General features: G+C 46.5%; 1 protein-coding gene across 1 annotated transcript; it reads left to right on the plus strand.

Moving 5' to 3' along the window:
* The first annotated feature begins 232 nt into the window (after positions 1 to 232).
* Positions 233 to 21,301, plus strand: RRM1 (ribonucleotide reductase catalytic subunit M1). Its single transcript, XM_082490425.1, has 19 exons — positions 233 to 344; positions 1,276 to 1,364; positions 4,897 to 5,074; positions 5,547 to 5,647; positions 6,304 to 6,363; positions 7,712 to 7,751; positions 8,983 to 9,145; positions 9,737 to 9,878; positions 11,245 to 11,328; positions 11,983 to 12,144; positions 12,737 to 12,816; positions 13,287 to 13,488; positions 14,570 to 14,719; positions 15,713 to 15,934; positions 16,345 to 16,421; positions 17,194 to 17,329; positions 18,586 to 18,681; positions 19,544 to 19,732; positions 20,060 to 21,301. The coding sequence occupies exons 1-19, from the start codon at positions 326 to 328 to the stop codon at positions 20,246 to 20,248; spliced, it is 2,379 nt and encodes a 792-aa protein (XP_082346551.1). The 5' UTR covers positions 233 to 325; the 3' UTR covers positions 20,249 to 21,301.
* The last annotated feature ends 2,437 nt before the right edge of the window (positions 21,302 to 23,738 follow it).

Below are 23,738 nucleotides of genomic sequence, written 5' to 3' on the forward strand. Positions count from 1 at the left end.
CCATCTTGGAAGCGGGCAAGCGGCCTGGCTTTCCCTGGCGGGGTGGTGTTTGCCGGGAGGAGACGGGGGAGAGGTGGGGATGGAGGAAGGGACGAGTCTCCGCTAACGGCGGGATGCGGCGCTGAAGTCGTGGCGGTGGGGGAAAGGGGCAAAGAAGGCGGCGGTGCCCGGAGGCAAGATGTCGCCCGCAGCCTCAGGCGGAGGAGTGAAACGCTACGGCGGCGCAGCGGGGTCAGCGCGGTTGGCGGGAGCGGGAAGCGCTTAGACCGCGCCTGGCGCTGAGGAGCCGTTGAGAGACCCGCGCGCAGGGACGCCGACTGCCGCCATGCACGTCGTTAAGCGGGGTGAGGGAGGGCCCGCCGCCGCGGGGGGCACCGGCGGCTTCCCTCGGCAGCGAGGGGAGGGCATGGGGACCCCCCTCTCCTCTGCGGGGGTCCCCTCTCATGGCACCGAGGGGAGGGGATGGGGTCACTCCCTCTGCCTGGGGGGTCCCTCTCATGGCCCCTAAAGAGAGCAGATGGGGGACCCCCCCCCTTCTGTTTTGGGGGGGATCCCTCATGTCACTGAGTGTGGAAGGATGGGGTCCTCTCTGTGTGGCACTGAGTGTGAGGGGATAGCACCCCATCTGCATTGGGGGGGACCCCGGAGTGAGGGAGCTCCCCCTGTGACACCATGAGTGAGGGATGAGACCCCTTAGTTTGCTTTGGGTGACCACCCCCTGCCCCCCCCCCCCCCCCCCCCCCCCCCCCCCCCCCCTCCGTTCCCCATGGCAGTGAGCTTTGGGTTTGGTCCCCACACCTTTGGTCAAAGAAGAGTGCTCGGCTAGAGGAGGGATCCTGGGGGGAGGGTGCTGGGGTGGCCCTCAGCTGGGTTCCCCATCTCTGCAGTGGTGGTCCTGAGAATTGGGTTTATGCAAAGCTTTAGGTGTAGTGGGGTGGGAGTTTCTTGGCTGTGTAGTGGGTACTTGTGCCCCTCGTGAAGTGGTGTGAGCTCCCTGGTGTTTTTCACTATACTGAGACTGTGCTTCTGAGCAAGGCATCCCGTGTATGGTGTGGATCATCTGCAGCAAGAACCTGCCAGGGTGGAGGGATAGCCTCTCTTCTCCTTGGGCATGAAGAGAGAACCTGAACAGGTTGCCCTTGGTGACTTCCCCCTGCAGAGTTCCCCCAGAAGAGGGCTGGCTGCTCGTGTGAGGTGCTGGGTAGAAGTATATTGTGCTTAGCTCGTTCTTTATTGTATCGGGAGCTGCTGTGACAGTAACCTCTTCTCCAACAGATGGACGCCAAGAGCGTGTCATGTTTGACAAGATCACATCGCGCATCCAGAAGCTCTGCTATGGCCTCAACGCTGACTTTGTGGATCCTGTGAGTCTGTCCTTTTTCCTGCTGTCCTGTTCTCTGCCCCCCATGTTCTCTGTTAAAAGCCAGCAGTGCTGAGCAAGTATTACCCAGTTATTCTCCTTGGGAAAAGAAAAGGCAAGCATGGTGGGAACTCTTTGGCGAATACATTCATAATGTGTTTCTTCTTACTGTGTTCTGAGTTTTTTTTTCCTTCACAGATATAGAGTCCGAGAATGTGGTGGAGGAAAATCAGTTTGCCTATTGTAAATTGCTTTTACCTTAAAAGTTGTTGAAGCAATTGAGCTTCCTGTGTTTTAAAAAAAAAAAAAAAAAAAAAAGAGTTGTTCCAACTCACATATTTTGGTTTTGGTAGCTTGCTCTCAATTTCAGTCTGCAAAGCTTGAGGAATACTGTATGGAAAGTAGCTCTTGATGCTCTCTTAATAAAACAAGGTGATATTTCTTTCTGTCAGAACCACCCTGTCATTATAATATCCCTGCTTTGTTTTTTCGAGCTGCGTAGGATTTTGAGTGCATGTTGATCCCACCCGTGTAAGCTTCTCCTTCCAAAGCCTGTGCAGGGGATGACTCCTCGTGGATCAGTTGATCTCTGTGAGATTTTTATGCAGATGTGCAGACCTAGTTTGTTCATTTGGAGTTGCCAACTTAGGCTCTTCCCGTCTCCAGGATCTAATGGTCTCTTTTTATGTCTTAAATTACATCTGTAAAATATTTGACATTCATTCTGCACCAAAAAGTAGTGCTCTTCAGCCACAGATAGAGAGCAGGAGGACGAGCATTAGTGACTTGGTTACTGAAACACAAAGTACACTGACTTGATCTCATTGACATAGGGAGTTGGCAATGAGGACAGAAGCAGGATTCCTAGTCCTCCTGACTCTTAATACTCCCATCTTAGTAATGAAGCTAATCTTACATGAAGCACTGCATTCTTATTTATTCTGCAGTAGTGTGTGACATCTCTCTTCCTGAACTGAGTTTCTCCTTTTGGACTTGGATCTTCTTGTGCCAGATGCTTTAGGAACCAGTACTAAAAATCCCTAGCTTAATGTGCTTACTTTCAGAGAGTAAGGTTTGAAAATAATGTGCTGGTTTTGTGAGGCTGTTGGCACTTCAGCTGTATTTGGCAGTTACCACGTTAGATTAGACCTCTCTTCTCCAGTGTAGAATATGCTCTTTTTTTATAGTGATCACTGCTAAATGCTTGGGAGAAAAGCAGAAAATACTTTAGAGATTGTAGATGCAGAAGTTTTCCCACAAGAGGTCCCAACTGGCAGATGAAGATTAGGTTAAGCCATTGTATCCCCTCCAGGGTTGGGGTTGTTTTGCTTGTCATGAAATGATTTTAAGCATAGCAGTTCCATGTCTCATCAGGCATTTATAAAGTCAGGCTTCATTTAGAGTTTCAAAACTTCCAAAGAAGTACTGTTTTAATCTGACTTTTTTCCCTATGAACTTTGCTGCTATTCTGTCCTAGCCTTTAGGAAAGTGTCTGCAGAGAAAAAACTATTAATGATTCCAGATTGACAGTTTCTGCTTTCTTCACTCTTTCCTTGCTGTCCTTTCTGCCCCAGTATTACTTTAAAATTTTAAGAGTCAGTACTTCACCAAGAGTGTTTGGTATTTTAATTTGCTTTTCTATTCAAATAGAGCGAACAGTACTGCTTATAGTGAAGCATATCACAGAATCACAGAATTATCAGAGTTGGAAGGGACCTCTAGAGATCATCTAGTCCAACTCTCCTGCTAAAGCAGGATTGCCTAGAGCACATTTCTCAGGACTGCATCCAGGCGGGTCTTGAAAATCTCCAGGGAAGGGGACTCCACAACCTCCCTGGGCAGCCTGTTCCAGTGCTCTGTCACCCGAACCGTAAAGAACTGTTTCCGTGTATTTGAACGGAACTTCCTGTGTTCTAACTTGTGCCCATTGCCCCTCGTCCTGTCACTTGGAACCAATGAAAAGAGCCTGGCTCCATCCTTCTTCAACCCACCCTTTAGATACTTGTATGCCATAATCAGGTCTCCCCTCAGCCTTCTCTTCTCCAGGCTAAAGAGTCCCAGCTCTCTCAGCCTTTCCTCATAAGGGAGATGCTCCAATCCCTTAATCATCTTAGTTGCCCTTCGCTGGACTCGCTCCAGCAGTTCCCTGTCCCTCTTGAACTGGGGAGCCCAAAACTGGACACAGTATTCCAGTTGTGGCCTCACCAGTGCCGAGTAGAGGGGGAGAATGACCTCCCTCGACCTACTGGCCACACTCTTCCCTATGCAGCCCAGGATTCCATTGGCCTTTTTGGCGACAAGGGCACATTGCTGGGCCATGGATAATTTACTGTCTACCACAACCCCCAGATCCTTCTCCTCCAAGCTATCTCCCAGCAGGTAAGCCCCTAACCTGTACTGGTGCCTAGCATTCTTCCTCCCCAGGTGCAGGACCTTGCACTTGGTTTTGTTGAACCTCATTAGGTTCTTCTCTGCCCAGCTCTCCAGCCTGTCCAGGTCACGCTGGATAGCAGCACAGCCCTCTGGGGTGTCAGCCACCCCACCCAGTTTGGTATCATCAGCAAACTTGCTGAGGATACACTCTGTCCCCTCATCCAGGTCATTAATGAATATATTAAACAAAATAGGACCAAGTATTGACCCCTGGGGGACACCACTGGTTACAGGCCTCCAACTAGACTCTGTGCCGCTGATCACAACCCTCTGAGTCCTGTCCCGCAGCCAACTCTCAATCCACCTCACTGTCACCTCATCTAGCCCATACTTCCTCAGCTTCCTAATGAGGATGTCATGGGAGACAGTGTCAAAAGCCTTGCTAAAGTCAAGGTAGATGACATCCACGACTTTCCCCTCATCCAGCCAACCAGTTATAACATCATAGAAAGCTATCAGATTGGTCAAGCACGATTTACCCTTGGTAAATCCATGTTGACCACTTCCAATAACTTCCTGTTCCTCAACGTGATTGGAGATGACATCCAGAATGAGTCGCTCCAATACCTTCCCAGGGACAGAGGTGAGACTAACCGGTCTGTAGTTCCCTGGGTCCTCCTTCTTGCCTTTTTTGAAGATTGGAGTGATGTCGGCCTTCCTCCAGTCCTCAGGCACCTCTCCTGTTCTCCATGACCGTTCAAAGACGATGGAGAGTGGTCTAGCAATAACATCTGCCAGCTCTCTCAGCACTCGCGGATGCATGCCATCAGGGCCCATGGACTTATGAATGTCCAGCTTGGCCAAGTGGTCTCTGACCCGGTCCTCCTCAACTGAGGGAAAATCTTCCACTCTCCAGACCTCCCCTTTTGCCTTCAGAGGGTGGGATTCATGAGGGACAGCTTTAGCAGTGAAGACCGAAGAAAAGAAGGCATTCAGTAACTCTGCCTTCTCTGCGTCCTCCACCACTAGGGCACCTGTCTCATTCACCAGCGGGCCTACATTTTCCCTAGTCTTCCTTATCTTACATCTTGAATGGTTCAAACATCGTGATTTTTTTTTTCCCTAACAATAGGTAGGTAACCTCTGGAATTTTCCTTTTTCAGGCCCAGATCACCATGAAAGTGATTCAGGGGTTGTACAGTGGTGTCACGACAGTGGAACTGGATACGCTGGCTGCTGAAACGGCTGCAACCCTGACCACCAAACACCCTGACTACGCTATCCTGGCAGCGAGGATTGCAGTGTCCAATTTGCACAAAGAAACTAAGAAAGTGTTCAGCGGTAAGTCTCTTTGTGGGCACTTGGATAGCAATTAGTCAGAAAGGCAGTGGGAGTTTTAGAGGATATAAATATGGAAATCTCTTTCTTAAGCAGAAGTTACTAAGTACCTAGGCTAACTAAAAATGCCATGGAGATGAAAAACATGAGTTTTAGGCATGTAACAAGGAAAGTGAAATTGCCTGTTTTGTGAAAAGTATCTGTATAAATAGATTGATGAAAAATGTAACTTATTGAAATTAGGTTGCACTCACTTTCTCGTTTATTATGTGTTATATATTCTATAAAAAACATGGTAAGGGAAGTGCATGTTTAAGGTTAACGGATTAGTAATAATACTGGGCAGATAGAAGAGAAGTTGTATGTTTGTAGAGCTGGAGGGGGTTATTTTCAAGGATGGGTAGTCCTGCCTGTTAAATCCTTGAAAACAAATGGTCTGTGGATGTCCTTCTTTTTAAATACCTTTCTGTTGTAGATGTGATGGATGATCTCTACAACTACATCAACCCTCACAACGGGAAGCACTCACCAATGATCTCCAAAGACACTCTAGACATAGTTTTGGCCAACAAAGATGTATGTAACTTTTTTTTCCACTTCTAAGTTTTAAAAATTCAGTGAACTAGTTTAGATGATAATTTATTTTTCTTATTTTTAAGTAAGCAATAACTGTTTTAAGACAAAAAGCCAATGCAGAAACCAGTGCAGGTGATAACTGCTCTGTTCTAGAGAGTTTAAAAGAGGTGATGTAGGAATTTCTTTCATATAAAGATGTTTCTGTAGTAGAATCTATTTTCTTGGGTGTCCTCATAGGCATGATCAGCACAACTAATTAATTTGAGAAAAAGTACCTTTTGATGCAGCAATCTGTTTTGCGTGCAGAGAAGGGAGAGATGAGGTTTTGGTTCTGATTTCAAGTTGTTCCAGCTCTGTGTTCTTATGGGGAAGTCACATTTGTATTTTTATTCTATCTTGTGTTTCTTGGTGTCTAGTTAGACTTCAGTAAAACTTAGCCAACAATTGTGCATTGTACTTGAAAAAAAATGTTAAAACTGTGCATTTCTTGTTTCAAGCTAAGTGCTCTTCCCTACTTTGTTCCTTCTGATCTGATATCTGTTTCACTAGACCTTTCAGGCCAGAAATGCCAAACAATGATAGCATTGTTATACCTTAATGTGAGGCACAAAAAATCTGATTGTAAATGTAAATTTTTCTCTGTATTTTCCTTTCAGCGCCTGAATTCTGCCATTATCTATGACAGAGACTTCTCCTACAACTATTTTGGTTTTAAGGTAAAAAGCACATTACTCATGACAATGAAGACTGCTGTTTTGATATTGTTCTGGAGCTGAGTCTTTTGGGAAGGATGGGAATACTTGCAGAATCATCTAGATTTGGGCAAGGAGGGCACTGGAGTAGGTGGGACATTATCGGGTTTGTAAAAACGAAGAGTACCTGCACAAAGCAGTTCTCTAATGGGATGAATCATGTACTTTCTTCTTGGCTTCGTTGTGTACCCTTGGCTGCTATAATATTTTAACTGTTGGGCTCTAACTGTTTCGCAGCAGATAGCATGGAATGTTGTTGAAAGCTTCCCAGCTCATGGCATTCCTCAAGCAAATAATCTGATTCTTAATAAACCAAAAAAGGGATTTTTGGTTTTCCCCATTGTTTTGTGTAACAGTTGTTCTCAGTGTGTCATCCCACGCTTTTGTCGTCTTCCATGCTGCTGGAACATCTCCCCCACAACCAGTCCAGTCTACTGTGCCCCCACCATCTGCTCCTCCTGCTCCTCTCGTAACATGTTGTTCTTTGCTGAATTGTTGTAGGGCACGATGCAGTGGGCTCTCCAGAGAGTTAGCTGGAGACCATTTATCTTTTCCCTAGCACTGGGTATTTCTGATATTTCTTGTGACTATCTGTAAGAACTGGGGGGGTCTTTGCCTAGGGTTTCCATCAACACACCTGATGTGGAGCCTTCTGGTCTGGGGGAAGTAGTCTGTAATGAGGAAGCAATTGGAGTGTGTGAAGAGCAGAACAGCTGCAGAAACAGCATAGGCCGGGATGGAAAGAGGGGACCTTGAAGGGGGCTTTGTGCTTCTATATGTATATAGCTATGGAATTCCTGACATCCCCTCCTGTAATTACTGCTGTAATCCATTAGGCACGAGCTTAAAAGGCATCTGCTCTAATTGGAGGCTTACCATGTTTGTCATTTTGTGTGTTAAACACCCAGCACTGCAGATTGTGATTCAGGTTGACTGGAAAGCATTATAACAATACTTTTAACAATACTTTAAGGAGGGATGGGGTTGTGGAGAACAAGCATTCCCTTGCCTTAGTTTGCTGTGGGTTAGGAGGTAGAGTTAAACCTTGGGGCTGCATACTCCACCACCACTCCATAATCCAAAGCATAGAGTCCTCAGTGTTGGATTCTTATGGTGGACTTATGGGTTTTTTTAGTCATTAGTTACCTAATATCCTATGCCATTATCAAGAGGAGGAATGGAGTGCAGGGCTGGTGCTTCTGTTGAAGCCTGAGATAAGGAGCATGAAGGTGTTTGAGTTTGGAGTTAATAGTTTGGATTTTTTTTAGCTGAAATCTGCATGTCTACTAAAATGCATTCTCTCTTTTTAAAGACTCTGGAACGCTCCTACTTGCTGAAAATCAACTCAAAAGGTAAGAACTCTCTATCATCCTAAAGTATTATTTAGAAGTCAAGACCAAGGCTCAGAGCAGGGGTTGAGGAGGTGAATAGGCTACCTCATAGCTTTCTTTGTGCTGGCAGCCCAGAAAGCCGCCTGCATCCCAGGCTGCATCCCCAGCAGCATGGCCAGCAGGGCGAGGGGGGGATTGTGCCCCTCTGCTGCGCTCTGCTCTGCTCTGGGGAGACCCCCCTGCAGTGCTGCCTCCAGCTCGGGGGTTCCCCACAGCAAAAGGACACGGAGCTGTTGGAGCGGGGCCAGAGGAGGCCCCGGAGCTGCTGGGAGGGCTGGAGCCCCTCTGCTGGGAGGGCAGGCTGGGAGAGGTGGGGGGGTTCAGCCTGGAGAAGAGAGAGAGACCTTTGAGCCCCTTCCAGTGCCTAAAGGGGCTCCAGGAGAGCTGGGGAGGGACTCTGGATCAGGGAGGGGAGTGATGGGATGAGGGGGAACAGTTTGACACTGAAAAAGCGGAGATTTAGATGAGATCTGAGGAAGAAGTTTTCACTCTGTGGGTGGTGAGCCCCTGGCACGGGTTGCCCCGAGAAGCTGTGGCTGTCCCATCCCTGGAGGTGTTCAAGGCCGGGTTGGACAGGGCTGGGAGCAACCTGGGCTGGGGGGAGGTGGCCCTGCCCAGGGCAGTTGGAACTTGATGATCTTCAAGGTCCCTTCCAACCCAAACCATTCTATGATTCCAGTGAAAACATTGAGTACTGGTGTAAAAAAATAGCAACACATTTGTAGTAAGTGTTCTCTGGGCATGTGCAAATTCTTTTCCTAGGTTAAGAATGTAGCATCGATGGTGGCAGTGGTATGCTTGCATGAAAACCAGCTGATCTTAAAAGAGTGGCACTGTGGCAAGTTTACTTGGGTATTCCAAATACTGCCCGCATCACTTAGACAACTGTGCTTTACCTGACTGTTTTAAGGACCGTAGTGCTTTGAAAGCTGCATGTTATCTAGGATTTGGAAGGCGAAGCTGTTCCTGAGCAAACTGGTGTGATTCTCTTAGCTGACTCTTTGAGCAGGAGATTGGACTAGAGACCTCCTGAGGTTCCTGAATTATTCTATGATTCTATGAAAGCTACGGCTGTCAAGTGGCCCACGGCACGTTGTTTGTAGCTTATTGCTATGACCTCTACATCTGTCTGTAGTAATAGTAAATGTCACACTGACATTCTTTCCCCCCCCTCTTTGCTTTTTTTGTTTAGTTGCTGAGCGTCCTCAACATATGTTGATGAGAGTATCGGTGGGTATCCACAAAAATGACATTGAAGCTGCAATTGAAACTTACAATCTTCTGTCTGAAAGGTGGTTTACCCATGCCTCCCCCACGTTATTCAATGCAGGCACCAACCGGCCTCAGCTTTCCAGGTACCTTTGGCTTTCGAGCTTGCTTAATGCATAACTGGATGAAGATAAAATTTTTGAGACCAGAACTGTTCAAATGAAATGATTTCATAACTTCTAAAAATCGTAGCTCTGTTTCTGTGATGGTTTTATGAAGTTTTGAGAAGCTGCTGTCAAATTTAGCTTCATTTCTAGTGTAGTCTTTGGGGGAAAAATACACAGGTTTCTGTAAGCTTCTAAAGCTAATGCAAACGCTTACATGGCTACATTTTGTTTAAAAGTTAGTTATATGCACAGTCTTTTGTAGATTAGAAAATGAATCCTTGTAATTGTTTTCTTCAATGTGCTAAAAGTAGCAAGCATAATTGATATGATTTAAAAAAAGTTTTGTTTTGCTTTGCTGTCACAGGTATCAATAATACAACTATTGCTTGTGATGTTTTCTAAAACTGTCCTTTATTCCACTTTGCAGCCTATGGTTTTACTTCATTTATTTGCTTTGCATAGCATGCTAAAAATTCAGCATTTACTCTTGTTTTTCTGCAGCCCTGATGAAAGACTTGTTTATTTTTTTTGTTTTGATCTTTGTATGCTAAAGCTATTTGTTTTCATTAGTTGTTTCCTGCTGTGCATGAAGGATGACAGCATTGAGGGGATCTATGACACCCTCAAGCAGTGTGCGCTGATCTCAAAGTCTGCTGGTGGGATTGGTGTTGCTGTGAGCTGTATCCGAGCCACGGGCAGCTATATCGCTGGGGTAAGTGTGCAGACGGTGTTCCTAGCAGAGGTTAACCTTCAGGAAATGTCTATATTTCAGTTGCCAAATCAATGCTGCTTCTACTGAGTCAGTTTAACACAACAGTCTAGCGCAGTAGTCCTTCCCTTTTCAGAATGCTCTAAGGCAAAAAGGCTGTTTTTCCCTGGTGTTTTATCATAGAATCATGGAATGGTTTAGGTTGGAAAGGACCTTGAAGATCATCGAGTTCCAACCCCCCTGCCATAGGCAGGGACACCTCCCACTAGACCAGGTTGCCCAAGACCACGTCCAGCCTGGCCTTGAACACCTCCAGGGATGAAGCCTCAACAACCTCTCTGGGCAACCTGTCCCAGTGTCTCACCACCCTCACAGTGAAAAACTTCTTCCTAATGTTTAATCTGAACCTGCCCTCTTCCACTTTAAAGCCATTCCCCCTCGTCCTATCACTACATGCCCCAGTAAAAAGCCCTTCCCCGGCTCTCCTGTAGGCCCCCTTTAGGGACTGGAAGGCTGCAATAAGATCTTCCCGGAGCCTTCTCCTCTCCAGGCTGAACAGCCCCAACTCTTTCAGCCTCTCCTCATAGGAGAGGTGCTCCAGCCCTCGGATCATCCTCGTGGCTCTCCTGGACACGCTCCAGCAGGTCCATGTCCTTCTTCTGTTGGGGACTCCCGAGCTGGATGCAGTATTCCAGGTGGGGTCTCACGAGAGTGGAGTAGAGGGGCAGAATTGCCTCCTTTGACCTGCTGGCCACACTTCTTCGGATGCAGCCCAGGATACGGTTGGCCTTCTGGGCTGCGATCGCACGCTGCTGGCTCCTGTTGAGCTTCTCGTCAATCAGCACACCCAGGTCCTTCTCAGGGCTGCTCTCCAGCCATTCCATGCCGAGCCTGTATTTGTGCTTGGGATTGCCCTGACCCAGATGTAAGACCTTGGACTTGGCCTTGTTCAACGAGGCCTTGTTTTGGCTTCCTAATGAGGATCTTATTCCACTGTTTGATCAGACAATTCCAAGTTATTTATGTATTAGCAACCTAGGAATATGGTCAGAGACCTGTGCGTTAGCCCTTTTCTTTTTTGTATGTCTAACTCCGTAAGGTCATCTGTGGATGTGTTTGGGTTTTTTTGTCACAGTGTATGTAACCTCTAGGACGTACATTTTACTAATTCTGGGACCAGTTTCTGATACATTTTTGTCTATTTACAAAAAAAGGCAGGGGAAGGGGCTGCCAAATAACTGATGGGTGGGTCAGTTCCTAGCTTTCAGCATAAGAGTTTTGCAGACTGCTGAAAGGCATACAGAAAATGTAGGCTCATCTCTTCAGGCAGTTGCTTTTCAGTATTGATGGTTTTCCTATGCCTCTGTAGACAAATGGAAATTCCAATGGGCTTGTTCCAATGCTGAGGGTCTACAACAACACTGCCCGCTATGTGGATCAAGGTGGAAACAAGGTACTGGCTTTCCATTAAACTAGGGTTGAGAAGGGAACCTTGGGTCAGAGGGAGAGGTTCCACGTCTGTGAAAGATTGCCCCAGTAACATCAGTGAGCTGATGAAGCAGTTGTGTGTGACGCATAATTAAAATAGGGCATTTTCTCCCCTTCTTGTTGATATTCTGTTGTTCCCCTTTCACTATGCATTTTATCGTGCAGGTATATCTTTTGGTATATGTCTGCTGCACGGTATGCACATGTTAGATCAGGCTTTTGCACTGGTTACCAGTCACTCCTTGAATGCCCTATAGTGAATTAAGGTGTAAGACTGTAGAAAGCTTCTTGATCTGTGTCCTGTGTCTTCGCATAGTCCAGAGGTCAATGGAGGCATGACACAATAAGTAAATCTAAGATTTGTCAAGCTCATGTTTACACAGAGGAAATACATTTTTGGTACTAAATAATTTTTATTGAGAATCTGGAACTAGTAACATGGCCTAGTTCCAATAAGTGAGAGCAACAGTAATGCAAGAAAGCATATTGAAATTGCCTTAACGAGACTATGGAACTAAGCTCCAGTTAGTTCAGGGTATTGTGTGCACTTGGGAGCAGTGCAGGAGATTTCATTTTCAAGGGCGATTTGTTCTGATCTTGACTATATTTTATGTATCAGAGACCCGGGGCTTTTGCCATCTACCTGGAGCCGTGGCATTTGGACATCTTTGAGTTTCTTGACTTAAAGAAGAACACTGGGAAAGAGGAGCAGCGCGCCAGAGACCTTTTCTTTGCCCTCTGGATTCCCGATCTCTTCATGAAGCGAGTTGAAACCAACCAGGTAAGAAGCTCGATTGGTGCAGAATAGGTCTGTTGATGGAGAAACAGGTGATGAGCCCTGGGATGGAGTTCACGAAGGGTTGCAGAACTGTCTTCGCAGCAGCAAAGGAACTTCCTGAAAGAACTGCTGCGCCTTGTTTGAGAACTAGGCTGTGCAGGTAGAGAATGGAGTCGGAGAGCTCCAGTGGGATATTTTGCATCGGTGCTTAATCTTGCAGCCCATGACTTCTGTACTGATAGTATTAGGCTCAATTTTTACTCTGGAGTTTCTTTAAAGCATCTTCTCAGGAAATTGATCTTCATGTGACTGCCTGTATTTGCTTTAAAATGGGCTATAGCTTGAGAACCAGTCATTTAAAGAGTAAAAATGCAGTTTGGTCATAAATGTTTGTATAATTAATTTTTAAATAAATCTGACTAGTCTGATAAACATCTTGCCCCTGTGTGCTGGCAGATTTGGTTCCTAGTTTTTCAGGATGAGAAGTGTAGCTTGCATGTTCTGTTTACAGCAGGATCTGCTGATGAAGTTGAATGCCTCTAATTAACAGGGTGCCTAAAAGTATTCAAGAGAAAATCTTTTCCTTCTTTTACAGGACTGGTCCTTAATGTGTCCAAATGAGTGTCCTGGCCTAGATGAGGTTTGGGGAGAGGAATTTGAGAAACTATATGAAAGGTAAGAAAAGTGAATGGATTTTTAAGCAGTGGTCATCCATTCACAGGACCGCCCTTGTGTGGTATCTGGGAGCCAAAGCAGGTTTGTGGTGTTGGCTCATGAGTGGTCAGTGAGTGCCATTATCAGATGGATGAAAAGGCAAACATGGGGAATGCCTGCTTACTGTTTGCCTCAAACTGTGACCGGCTCAAGACAGAACTATGTATGAACGATTGTTTTAGCTTGTTAGAGGGAAATTTTGAAGTGATCCCTGCTTAAAGCCGTCAAAGGCTTTGTTTTGAATGAGTTGTATAGGATGTTGTAGTGAAAGATTTCTATTTCCTTTAAACAAGAACAGTTCAGAGTTCACACGGTTCAATTGAATGGGGTCTGCATTGCCTAAGAACCTGATGTTGTGTTTAAAGTGATTGTCTTTCACTGCTATTTTTGGAGAGCCTTTGAATTATTAAGCAGCATGTGCCCTGTTGCAGTTATGAGAAGCAAGGCCGTGTCCGCCGAGTGGTGAAGGCCCAGCAGCTCTGGTACGCGATCATTGAATCTCAGACAGAGACCGGCACACCATACATGCTGTACAAAGACTCGTGCAACCGGAAGAGCAACCAGCAGAACTTGGGGACCATCAAATGCAGCAATCTGTGTACAGAAATAGTGGAATATACGAGCAAAGATGAGGTAAGTGGAGAACAGGAGTGTGTAGCATTTAGGAAAGCTGTGACTGCTCCTGTTGCAGCTTCCTAGAATATGTCTGAGTGTTGGTTGGGGAAGGGAACAGGTAGCTAAAAAAATTCTGGGGATGATTTGGCTCGAGTGCTCACAGCTTTTGCACTGACTGTGTGTGTGGGTTTCCCCTCCGTTCCAACTCCTGTGGAGGATTTGATATAAAACAAGGAACCCATCAAAGTGAACCTCTGAAAGCTTGAGGGAGAAGTAAGCTCTTTGGCTTGCTGGTAGCTGATGTAAGCATCTCTTTGGCTAATGATTTAATAAAATCGTACCTCTCCTACCCCCCAAGACGTACATTTCAGTATCAATTCCCCCTGAGTTCTCTGTGTACTACCCTAATCTTGGTGCTCTGTGGCTGTGCTGTGTTTGGACCACAGCATTGCTAACAAAGGCAAAGGAAGGACACAGAAATGAGTTAGTGCTAATACAGCAGTTATGGGCAGTTTTAGTGTGGTAAAGCTCTTGAGGCTGTTGTAACTGAAAGTATCAGTTTCTACTGCCTGAGCAGCTGCTAGTTGTTCTTTAGCTCACGCTCCTTGGCGTGTTCATAAAATCCTGAGTAGTCTAGAAGAGGTGAAGAGCCATCTTGCCAGCCTGTACTGCACAAGAAATTTTAGCTTACTTGTTTCAGTTCTCCTGGGGCTGGAAATAATATTAGTGTTAAAAATTGTTCAAAAAAATGCCCTGATATAGTCTGGATCTCATTGAGATCCGCTGCTGCTTCTGGCAACACAAGAAATGGTTAGCCTTAGTTTCTGGAAACATGGCTTATGGACAACAGGGTTGACCAAGCCAGAGAACTGAATTTTTATGGGCATATTGATATCTACTAAACATTTTGAATTGTTGATACCCTTTTTGCAACTCATAAGATAGTAGAGAAATGAGGAGTGCATTTTTCCAGCCTGGTTTGTTGCTTGATTCTTTGTTTCCATATAGTTTGGATAGCGAGCGTGGTCTGGGACTGAGATTGTGGTTTTTGCATGGGGTGTTGGCTGGCATGCCTGTTCTCACTGTGTTTTCTCCACAGGTTGCAGTTTGTAATTTGGCCTCTATAGCCCTGAACATGTATGTCACTTCAGAGCATACGTATGATTTCAAGAAGCTAGCTGAGGTCACTAAAGTTATTGTCCGAAACCTGAACAAAATCATTGATATCAACTACTACCCAGTGCCAGAGGTGAGTGCTGTGCGGAGCTGGTACGGGGCTGGAGGCATGCCGAGAGTCTGGCGACAAAGGGCCTGTTGTTCTGTAGCAAACCCAGTTCGGTCTTGGGCAGAAGGAACCAGCGAGGGATTTTGTAAACCTGTTTTGGCTAATAGTTGGGAGTTCCATTAGCTACCTGTTTGCAGATGAGACCTGTTGTTAGTGGCTTCTTACGCTTCAACCCGTAGCAGTTCCTCAGTGAAGCAGTTGTAGAAAAAGCCCCTCCTTGTGATGGTTCTGCACTTGGAATTTTTTCATGTGTGTGGATTTCCATAAAGCACAGAACCACTCTACTCCTAGTGCTGAAAGTGGAACAGTGAGAAGGATCCTGTCCTGGAAAGATCCCGAGAAGGTGTAACTCAGTCTTGAATTTTTGTTTTTATGCATTTTTGGGAGGGTGCGTAGACAGTTTTCTAGAAGGAAAGTGGGGAGAGGGATGGTAATTGTTGAAGAGAGATGGGATCGGGGTTTGTTGTGTTGCAAGAACATATAAAGGCAAGCGGCAGAGCTTGGCATTGGAGGAGGAAGTAAGCAAATACCCAAAGTGTGAAGCCAAACCTGATGAGGATCAGATTTTTCTAGTGTGTACAGTTTGAATGTGTGAGTTTTAATGTCTTCACAGGCCTGTTTTTTTTTGGTTTTTTTTTGTTTTTTTTTTTCAGAAAGTGCTTAGTGTTCACTTCTGAATCATGGCTCCCTCTGTGTGTCAGTTTGAGCAATTAAAATCAATGATCACTTCTAACAAACTTAATGTGGGTCCTCAAATTTCTGCCCCACCAAACAGCAAACAGTGGGGAACTAGGCAGAATTGGAAGGTGGGTTGTTGTAGCAGAGCGGATGGCACATAAAAGATAAGGCGATGGCATGGATGAAAATTCCCCTCAGAGGTCCTTTCCAACCTAACTGATTCTGTGATTCTCTAGTTCTGCTAACGGTAATTATTCTCTTTGCTTGAATGCCCCGCAGGCTGAACGCTCCAACAGACGCCATCGTCCCATTGGCATTGGTGTGCAAGGCCTGGCAGATGCTTTCATCTTGATGAGGTACCCCTTTGAAAGTCCTGAGGCCCAGCGCTTGAACCAACAAATTTTTGAGACCATTTATTATGGTGCTTTGGAAGCCAGCTGTGAACTAGCCAAGGAGCAGGGACCGTATGAAACATATGAGGGTTCTCCTGTCAGCAAAGGAGTAAGTACCAGGGACTGTCCTGTGTCAGGGCCAAAGCTATGAAATCTGTCTGTGCCTGTTCTCTGATACAGAAGGAGATGTATGGCCGAAACACCTTAGGCTGATAATATTGCAACAATACAAATGGTACTCAAGTTTTCCTCCATCAGTATGGCTTCTTATGCGCAGTAAGAAATGCACAAGTTAAACTGAGGTGCAGAGAGCGATAAAAGAAAAATAAGACTCAGCCTGTGCTGGCTGTCCCCTTTAGCGCAAAGATCGAGTGTTTGTAAGATTATGATACAGGAACTTTAGTGAGGCTTACTTGTAGAGAATAGTTAATAGGAACAACAGGTCAATTTACAATGTGATTTATAAAATATGGAGAAAAGAGCGCCCTGTCTAATTTGGACTACACCTTTGTTCTTCAGATTCTTCAGTATGACATGTGGAATGTCACCCCGTCTGATCTCTGGGACTGGAAGGCTTTAAAGGAGAAGATTGCTAAGTGAGTAGTCTTGCACAGTTTGTATTAGCTTAAAATACATTTGATATGTTCTAACTGCCTAAAACCAAAAGGTAAGGCGCAAGTGTGAAAACGGTCCTATGTGTTTCCCCCTAGACTCTGATTTAGCTGAGCTCTTACTTCACCTTGGATGCATCAGCAGAATGGTTTGTGTTCCAGTTAAACAAACGTAGTGATGGGTGAGATGGAGTCCGCCGGGCTTGGGAACTCTTTCCCCGCTGGCAGGGCAAAGCAGATGAGCCTTGAACATCCTGAAGACAGGAATCATTAAAACGTGAAGTGCCTGTAATGAATTTATTCAATTTGTGTGGGTCTAATTTTTAAATTTAGTAAATGTATCTACTGTCTGGAGAAGTCTCAGGCTCTTTGTTTTGGGCTGTTTGTTTTGGTTTTCCCTGAGTGCTGTGGAGTTGTGGAATGCCTGACAGATTTTTTTTTTTTTTTTTGATGCACCCTTTCTGATGACTAGATAATTTGGGAAACCCTCTTATTAAACATGAAAATAACAAAGAGTTTAGTTATGCTTCCATGTTTACCCATCTTCCAAGTTTAGTGGAGCTTCCCTTTTCTTACTGGAGGTAATCTGAGGGTTTGCAGGTTAGCCTGAGAAGGTGAGATTTCTGAGCGTGATCTGAGTTCCTTGTACTGGCCCTCTTAGCTCCTTGCAGACAGTATGGAAACTGTGCTATTCTTGGGTCTTCTCTGTCTTGTCTCACTTGGTTGAAGGTTTCTAACTCTTGACTATTGTTACTAGATACGGTGTCAGAAACAGCCTTCTCCTTTCTCCCATGCCAACTGCTTCTACTGCTCAGATCTTGGGCAATAACGAATCCATCGAGCCGTACACCAGTAACATCTACACACGCAGAGTCCTCTCCGGAGAGTTTCAGGTAAGCAGGGCAGCTGGGGGAGAGAGCTTTTCTTTTTCATGTCTTTGATGACTTTCACTGCTAAGAAAGACAAGACGGAGGCCACACACTTGGTAACTCAGTTCAGTTAGATGTTCATGTTGAAGGCTTGTACTGTGTGCTGTAGTAGTACAGTTTTGCATGTTCCTCAACAGTTGTCATGCAATATGCAAAATTGTAAAGAAGTTCTGCTTTTGTCTGGAAAAAAACTTTGAAGCCTCAAGGTGGCCTGCAGGAATACTGGCTAACTGAATGACGATTAGTGAAATTATTGAAGCAACATGCATGCTATGGGAAGAGTAACTCAAACAACAGTGCTGCTGCGCACAGTTCTGAGGAAAGAGCTGTATGTGAAGCACTGCAGAAATCTGAAGAGGTCATGTAAAAGCTTTACAGATGCAGAGACGTCTGTCATTTAGGAAAGAGTATGAAACACTGAGTTCTGGAGGCTGGAGGTAGCCAAGACATCTATGTGAGATGAGGGGAGTATCTAACTGTTAGGGAGGTCTGGTCTGTCCATCCCTTCGGACGTGCCCCCTCGTCAATGTTAGCAAGAGCACTCCATTGCCCCCTGGGTGCAGGATCAAATCAGACGCGGGTGGTGAGGCCAGAACAAGGGGTTTATTACCCTGCTCCACTCTGTAGGGCTGGTGTAAGGCTGCTTGACAGGTACCCCCAGTCCCAGTGAGCAGAAGTTCACTGTTCTTTCTGCCCAAATAAACAGCCTGCACCTATTTTGTTCTCTCCCCTTCTGACCCCAGTCTTAATGTTTGTTTATAACCATGTTTAGTAATTCGGGTTGTGGTCAGTAGCCCTGGTAAACCAAGATCTCTCCCTTTAACATCTTTTGGCATTCTTCATGCAGGAGAGTTCCATACATTTCCCTTTCTGATTTGTAATGTCCTGTAACTTTTCCCATTACTTTACTACTAGTGTAGCCCCAGGTTGGTGTCAGCCAGGCACTGCAGGCAGCCTTCCGTGTTCTGCAGTGGCCAGCAGCATCTCACGTTTGTTACCCTCTTGTTTTAGCCTTGGGCGCAGTCTGGCCATCTGCATGCACACCCCAGTGCTGACTGAAGAGTGAAAGGTCATCAGTACTGTACAAGGTCTTGTTTAACCATTTGAAAACCTGTGCACGTTGGGGTGGCTTTGCCTCCTCTAGGAAGGTGTATCTGTGCCGTAAGGCAGGGCATACAGCTTTCACAGTGCTTTCATTCCTTGGCCTTTGCCCCTTACAGGTGGTGAATCCGCACTTGTTGAAAGATCTCACAGAGAGGGGTCTGTGGAATGAGGAGATGAAAAACCAAATCATTGCCCACAACGGCTCTATCCAGGTATGCGTGAGAAACCGGGGGAACGGCGTGGGGATTCCTGCTAGTCTGGGAAGTGCTGGCTGCCTGGCTGGGGGGCTGTCTTGCCACACAGTGCTTCTGAGGTCTGCTGTACATGAGTGACTCGGGTAGCCTGGGGAGGAAAAGCTGTAATGTGTAGCATTGGCATTAGAAATATGAGGGGATGTGTCAGATCTCAGTGGTAATTTGTTCCTGGTGGAGCCTGCCCATGTCATCGAGAAGCCCAATGGAAACGTGCTAGTGATTATTGCTAGAACAAATACCGGGTCAGGCTGCGCTACTTTATGCAGATTCTGCAAATGTTTGGATTCCCATTATCGTAAAGATTATAAAGGGATAATTTCATAGTAGGGAGTAGACTTGAGACAGGAACTGAGTATATGGCATCCCGATCCAGAAGTTCCGTGTAGAGGAGTCTATGTGTGATGAATCATTTATGCTGTGGAGTTGGAAATGCTGCTGTGACTGTTGTGCTTGGAGTCATGCATGCTGACAAAGTGCGTCCCACTTGTGAAGTTTGGAGGCGTACTAGCTGCTGGATTGCTTCTTGTAAGACTTCCCAACTATTTAGGACAAAACGGTAACAGTCTGTTTGCGAACAGCTTTTTCTCTCAAATTCCCCAGAAGAAACTGTCCTATTTCAGCAAGTAAGGCTTCTTTATGCTTGGCTGCTTTCAGATACAGTATGCTTGGATTCAGTGATAGGGTTCAGCTGCAAAAAGCCTTAATTCTAGTCAGGATTGCTGAAGTCTCGGCAATTGGTGAAGAATTTGATTTTATAAATATGAACATTTGGGCAGTCACTGGTTATACCGCATTGGTCAACTCTTCCTGTTCCTTTTAGAATATACCTGAGATTCCTGATGACTTGAAGCAACTCTATAAGACGGTGTGGGAGATCTCCCAGAAAACTATCCTCAAGATGGCAGCAGATAGAGGAGCTTTCATTGATCAGAGCCAGTCTCTCAACATCCACATCGCAGAACCCAACTATGGCAAACTCACCAGCATGCACTTCTATGGGTGGAAGCAGGTATCTGGGAGGGGCGGGGTGGGAGTCAGCAAATGGGGGCTGATAAGTTCTTTCATGAAAAGTTGGTCTCTCTGATTCTTAGAAGGCTAAACGGCTGTTTCCTTCCAAGAATCTGGTGTTACTAGTGGAATATCTCTCGTGAGCAGTAAAGCTGCGGCTGCTTGTAGCATTGTTCCTGTTAATCCTGACTACTACTAGACGTGACAGTGAGGCTGGTATGGTGGTGTGGGCTAAGGGAGGTCGGCCTCAGCAGTTCAGAGTTTGGTTGTATTACTTGCTTTGCCTTCAGCTGATTCCAGCTCTTAGACTCGTGCTTTTGCTCTGCAGGGTCTGAAGACTGGCATGTACTATCTACGGACAAAACCGGCTGCTAACCCCATCCAGTTCACCCTGAACAAAGAGAAACTCAGAGAGCGGGAAAAGGCCTCCAAGGAAGAGGAAGAGAAGGAGAGGAATAAAGCAGCCATGGTGTGCTCCCTGGAGAACCGGGATGAGTGTATGATGTGCGGCTCCTAATGGATCTGCTCTGCAGTGCCAGCAAAGCCATTCCACCTTGCTGGAGTCCTAGTATAACTATATATGAAGTTATAACTAGTATAACTTTGGAATGTAGAGGCTTGCTGGAACTGTGGCAGGAGGGGCGATCACATTAGTATATTGTAGCTTCCCCATCTGGCTGGGGGTTGGTGCACAGGTATGGATAGGGTGCATAAGAAGTTTCTATATTGCTTTAGTAGCCGGGCTTCCCGAAAACATAAGTGCTCTTGCATGGTCTTAAATTGAACCCCATGGGCAGGACTTCTGAGCAGACAGGGAAAGTGCTAATGCACTTACCTTAAAGATCTGTCTGGGGGACTTCAGGCAATTCTTTTCATTTACTAAAGACTGTTACTCATGTCTTCAGAGAAGGAAGCGGACCTGACTGATATCTTCTCCTTTGCTGTGACAGGACAGCAAGGAAACACCCCTAGGCTTGGTGCGTTGTATGCTTGCTGTGCTGTCTGTCATGGCAAAGGAGCAATTTCTGTTAAGCTTAGAGAGCTGGAGTGTGCGCACATCTGCCAGCGAGACCCGTCTCCCACCACTTCTTACTCTCCTTGTCCCCCCCTCTTCCTTTTCCAAAAAGCTTTTTAAAGGTGCAGACTGGCAGTAGGTGTGTTGCTACCTGGAGAGGAGTTCTCCATAGAGCCTGACAGAGCAGAGCATTGCGCTTGGTAAATGTTGCTTTTCAGTTCTGACCAGGGAATGGCAGAACTGCTGCAGTGCATTTTACTCTGTATTAAAAACCCACTCTAATTTATCGGTCAGTTTGCTGGTAATGGGCTTCCATGCTGTCCTTGGCCAGGAAGCCTTCTGAAGCACACACACCGTCTTTTTTTTCAAGAGTTGCCTTTATCCACCCCAGCTAGTTATCTGATCTTTTAAAAATCATACATTTTTACTTATCAATGTACTTAACTCCATGCTGTAATGCGATGGGGCTTCATCATCCAGTTCTTAAATATTTATTGAATTCATGTACCGTACAACTAACCCTTTAATCCAGCCAAACTTAATAAAATGTGGAATGTCAAAGGAATGAGCAAGTGGTATCTTGGGAACACTTTTTTTTGATTAAAAGTGAATTGTAGCAGCTGGAGGCTGGGGCCTTGTTTGTGAGCCCTGCACCTCCTGCACACAGTTTCTCCCAGAAGAGTGTCTAAAGGCTCTTGAGCAAAATGTGGTGTGCAAGCAGAACCCCGTACTTGCTGGGGCAACCGTGCTTAACTCAGTAGGGTGTCTGTTTCTTTGTGTCATTTTGAAGATTTGGGCTGAAGGTAAACATGAGGAAGGGACTGAAGTAATGCCAAGTCTGTTTCAGCAACTTGCAAGGGAGGTGTGCTGAGCTCACAGGGCAAATCTGGGGGTGTGCTAGAGGCAAGGCTTAAACTCTCGCATCTTGGTTTTTAGTCCAGTGCTCGCCCTATATCTTCTGCTTCTGGTTTCTCTTATAAGGCACCACTGCAAATGCCTTGGGAAGTGACTCTCTGCTTCCATGGGAAGACTGTTTTGTGTCTAGTCACCCCTCCTGGCAGCTGTGCTACCCAGGAAATTTCCCCAAAAAGATTCTGAGGGAACGGGGCCTTTTGACTGCAAAAATCCTCTTCTGAGTGAGTTTGGGAAAGGTCAGAAGTTGCAAGGGCTGGAGCAGGGCTGATGGGGAAGCAGAATCCCCTTGCAGAACCTGCCAACCTCACCTGTGTGATGGTGGGGATGGATGGAGAGAGTTTAGTGAGAACTGAAAACCGGTGTGTTAGGTTGTTGACGGGTATGTGGAAAGGTATGGGCTAGGGGCAAAAATCTGCTGAGGAGCTGCTGGTTAGACCATAATGAGTGGGTTTAGTGACGTTATGAAGATGCTTGTGCCTGTCTGTTCTCATGTGTTTGCTGGAGAGCTTCAGTGGGACGGACGGGGTCTGTTCTCCTCTGCTGCTGCTCCTGTCCATCTGCTGTCCCAACGGTAGAGCGTGGATGGGGCTGTCGAGGCTGTGGCTGCTGTCTGACCAGTGGGATCTGGTGCAGTCAAGGGCAGGGCTGCTTGGCGTGTCTGCTGCACCAGGACAGCAGCAAGCTGTCACTCAACCAAACAAGGCTTTGCTTCTGGAGCATCACAAGGAGAGTTTGGGGTTGGGTGTGACTGAGTAATGCACTGTTAATGTGTCCCTGTGTAAACAGGAGTCGCTCCCCGGGGACCCCGCAGTCTAGACTCTCCTTGTTCTTGCAGTTTGCTTTTGCTGCTGCCTCTCTCTGAGGCACTCCTAAACACGAGTGCTGTTGAAATCAGCACTCCTGCCTGATCTGGTCTCCTGGGGGAAGAGTGAAGAGGGCTTACTCTTCCTGCCAGACAGATTAGAGGAGCTGGAGTGGAGGATGAGAGCTGTGCTGAGTGCTGATGCTCCTTTTGGGGGTGGGGGAGGCCTCAGGAGCCACCATCTCTCTCCTGTAGGCAATTTGTCCTTAAGCACTGCCTTGGCTACTGCTTGCCTGGCTTTTGGGCTGTCTCCTGCTGCCTGCACCGTTCTGACAAACAAATGTTCCCTTCATCCCCCAACTGCTATCACTAGCCAGGGAAGCACTCTGTTATTGCTTGAGTGGGGCCAGTTTTTCTCAGTTCTCTTTCTGAAATAGGTTTCTGTTACCCCTGCTGTGGGCTAAAGCAACACTAGACAGACTGTTTCCCTCTTGAACATCTCCCTGCTTGACAGCAAGGTGCTGCTGCTCTCTAGGAAATAGCTCTGAGCTACAGAGAGAAAGAAAAAGGGGGGGGCGGGGATTTAAATGCTAGAGACCCAGACTGTTGACAACTTGACTGTGTGTGGTTCCTGGAGCAGGAAGGGTCTGGGGGAAGTGAAGGGATTTGTGGTGGTACTATGCTGAGTGTGGGCTGCCTGATGGGGTCTGTGGGAGATCCTGAGCACAGAGACAGCCTGAGACCCTTCCCTTCAGCCCTGTGCCCTCCATAGCCAGGGTCAGCTCCACACAGGCAGCGCCCGCTGCCCTTTTGTCCTGTTAAAGCTGAAGTGGAGGTGGTGAGACCATCTACATATCTCTCCCTGGGGCCACGAGGCAGGGATCGATGCCTGCCTTGGCCCAAAGCGCTCCTGTGGAGCCACTGTCCTCTACAGAGAGGCAGCCTGGAAGAGGAGCGTGCCTCTTGCTGTTAATGGGACACTGCAACCAAAAGGTTAAAATTCATGCGAGTCAGACCAAAAGTCAGCCTGAAGGACAGTGAGGACAGCAGCTGCCTGTAAGAAGTAGCCTGGGCTGTGCTCCTGCCTTGCTCTGTCTAACAGCCCTTGAGCACACAAGCAGCTCTCCCTGCTCCCAGCCGAATCCCAGACAGTGCCACAGAAGCTGAACATGTTCTTCCTCAGCCTGGTGTCAATCTGGTCTCCATGCAGCCTTCGGCAGAGGCCCAGCCCCACTGCGGGAAGGTGGGAATTATCCCGTCTTCAGCTGTGTGGGA

This window comes from Vanellus vanellus (assembly GCF_965231255.1).
Source record: "Vanellus vanellus genome assembly, chromosome: 1".
In the NCBI taxonomy this organism is placed as follows: domain Eukaryota; kingdom Metazoa; phylum Chordata; class Aves; order Charadriiformes; family Charadriidae; genus Vanellus; species Vanellus vanellus.

What these genes read in the sequence shown, in the direction of transcription:
- RRM1 (XM_082490425.1), top strand. An exon ending in AACCGGCCTCAGCTTTCCAG is followed by an intron (nt 9,146 to 9,736) that starts GTACCTTTGGCT and finishes TGTTTTCATTAG; the next exon opens with TTGTTTCCTGCTGTGCATGA. An exon ending in AGCGAGTTGAAACCAACCAG is followed by an intron (nt 12,145 to 12,736) that starts GTAAGAAGCTCG and finishes CTTCTTTTACAG; the next exon opens with GACTGGTCCTTAATGTGTCC.